Source organism: Cavia porcellus, unplaced genomic scaffold (genome assembly GCF_034190915.1).
Source record: "Cavia porcellus strain 051 isolate PalLab524CR breed Dunkin Hartley unplaced genomic scaffold, mCavPor4.1 scaffold_16, whole genome shotgun sequence".
Taxonomy (NCBI): Eukaryota; Metazoa; Chordata; class Mammalia; order Rodentia; family Caviidae; genus Cavia; species Cavia porcellus.
Window position 1 is genome coordinate 19,676,725 of NW_026947499.1, and position 1,560 is coordinate 19,678,284.

At 60.9% G+C, this 1,560-nt stretch overlaps 1 protein-coding gene across 1 annotated transcript; it reads left to right on the forward strand.

Moving 5' to 3' along the window:
• The first annotated feature begins 443 nt into the window (after positions 1-443).
• On the forward strand, positions 444-1,317 carry Mif (macrophage migration inhibitory factor). Its single transcript, XM_003477965.5, has 3 exons — positions 444-663; positions 833-1,005; positions 1,137-1,317. Exons 1-3 carry the CDS (start codon positions 556-558, stop codon positions 1,201-1,203), a joined length of 348 nt encoding a protein of 115 aa, XP_003478013.1. The 5' UTR covers positions 444-555; the 3' UTR covers positions 1,204-1,317.
• The last annotated feature ends 243 nt before the right edge of the window (positions 1,318-1,560 follow it).

Below are 1,560 nucleotides of genomic sequence, written 5' to 3' on the forward strand. Positions count from 1 at the left end.
CTGAGGCCTGGAGGAGCACCTTGGAAAGACTTCTGGTCTTACTTCCTGCTCCCCTCCCCTCAGGGCCTTCCCGCATTCTCATCTGCCTCACAGCACACACACAAGGGCACGCGCGCAATATGGGGACTCGGGGCTCAGAAGCCACAGGACACACGAGGAACCAGTGTGTTCAATAGAATGAGCTGAGCTTCATCTATCTACTCGGCCGACACCAGGGTGTAGGGGGCCATCGGGCGGGTTAACGACCGTTAAGAGGCCATGATCTGGCTCAGCGCCTCTGAGTAACTATTAGTAAGTGAAAGGGCTAACAAAGAAACCAGCCATCTCCCGCGCCACCAGGCGACTGGCTCTGAACGCGGACGCCGGAAGCGGAAGCCCTGGCTGAAGGGACGTGTGCACCAAGCCCCGCCCCGCCGGCGGCGGCGACGTCACGGGAGGCGGAGCCAACTCTGCCGAGGGGCGGTGCCGTGCCGCAGTCACGTAGCTCAGGTTCCTGCGCAGCGGCCGCGTGTGCAGTCCCGTTCTTCTGCCGCCGTCCCGCGTCTCTCCGCCAACATGCCGATGTTCATCTTGAATACCAACGTGCCCCGCAGCTCCGTGCCGGACGGGTTCCTCTCCGAGCTTACGCAGCAGCTGGCGCAGGCCACCGGCAAGCCCGCCCAGGTTTGCGGGGAGGAGATGGGAAGACTGGGGGTTGCCACCAGGCGGGGTGGGCCGACCCGAGCTGGGGCTGGGGGAGACGGGGCGGGGGAGGATGGGGGCTCGAGCCCGAAGTGCGCGCCTGGGGTTTGGTTGGGTGGTTCCAGCGGGCTGAGCGTGCCCCTCCCCCCAGTACATCGCAGTGCACGTGGTCCCGGACCAGCTCATGACCTTCGCGGGCTCATCGGAGCCCTGCGCGCTCTGCAGCCTGCACAGCATCGGCAAGATAGGCGGCGCGCAGAATCGCTCTTACAGCAAGCTGCTGTGTGGTCTGCTGTCCGAGCGCCTGCGCATCAGTCCGGATAGGTGCGTGGGGGCACCGTGGGGCGGGGACCGTGGACCCCAGAGGGCGCTGGTGGCACATGGCTAGCATTTGGGGATGCTGCGGACTTTGAGTCTGGCTTACAAACCCTCTCTACCCTCTTTGTACCTCACAGGGTCTATATCAACTATTATGACATGAACGCTGCCAACGTGGGCTGGAACAGCACCACCTTCGGTTGAGGCCCCTTCTGAATTCACCTGCAACGCCAGCTCCAGAGTCCCATAGTGATTTGTAACCCTCTTTCCCAAGGGACACCCCTCCCAAGTCAGGACAAATAAATGGTTTTGCGACCACGTCTGGGTCTTGGTTTTCTTGGCCAGTGGAGGAATTGATGCAGGGTGGGCTTATTGATTGGGAGCCCAAGTTGGGTTGGATGGGACAACAGTCTTGGGGTCAGATCCAGATTGTCCCCCAACCCCGAACTTGCTGTTCAGTACTCCTGTATATCTAGCAGAAACCTTATCCTTAGTGGTGTGTCTGAGCTGAGACAGACTGGCCTCTTGCCAAGTCACAGACCTAGAAATCAAACCAAATGC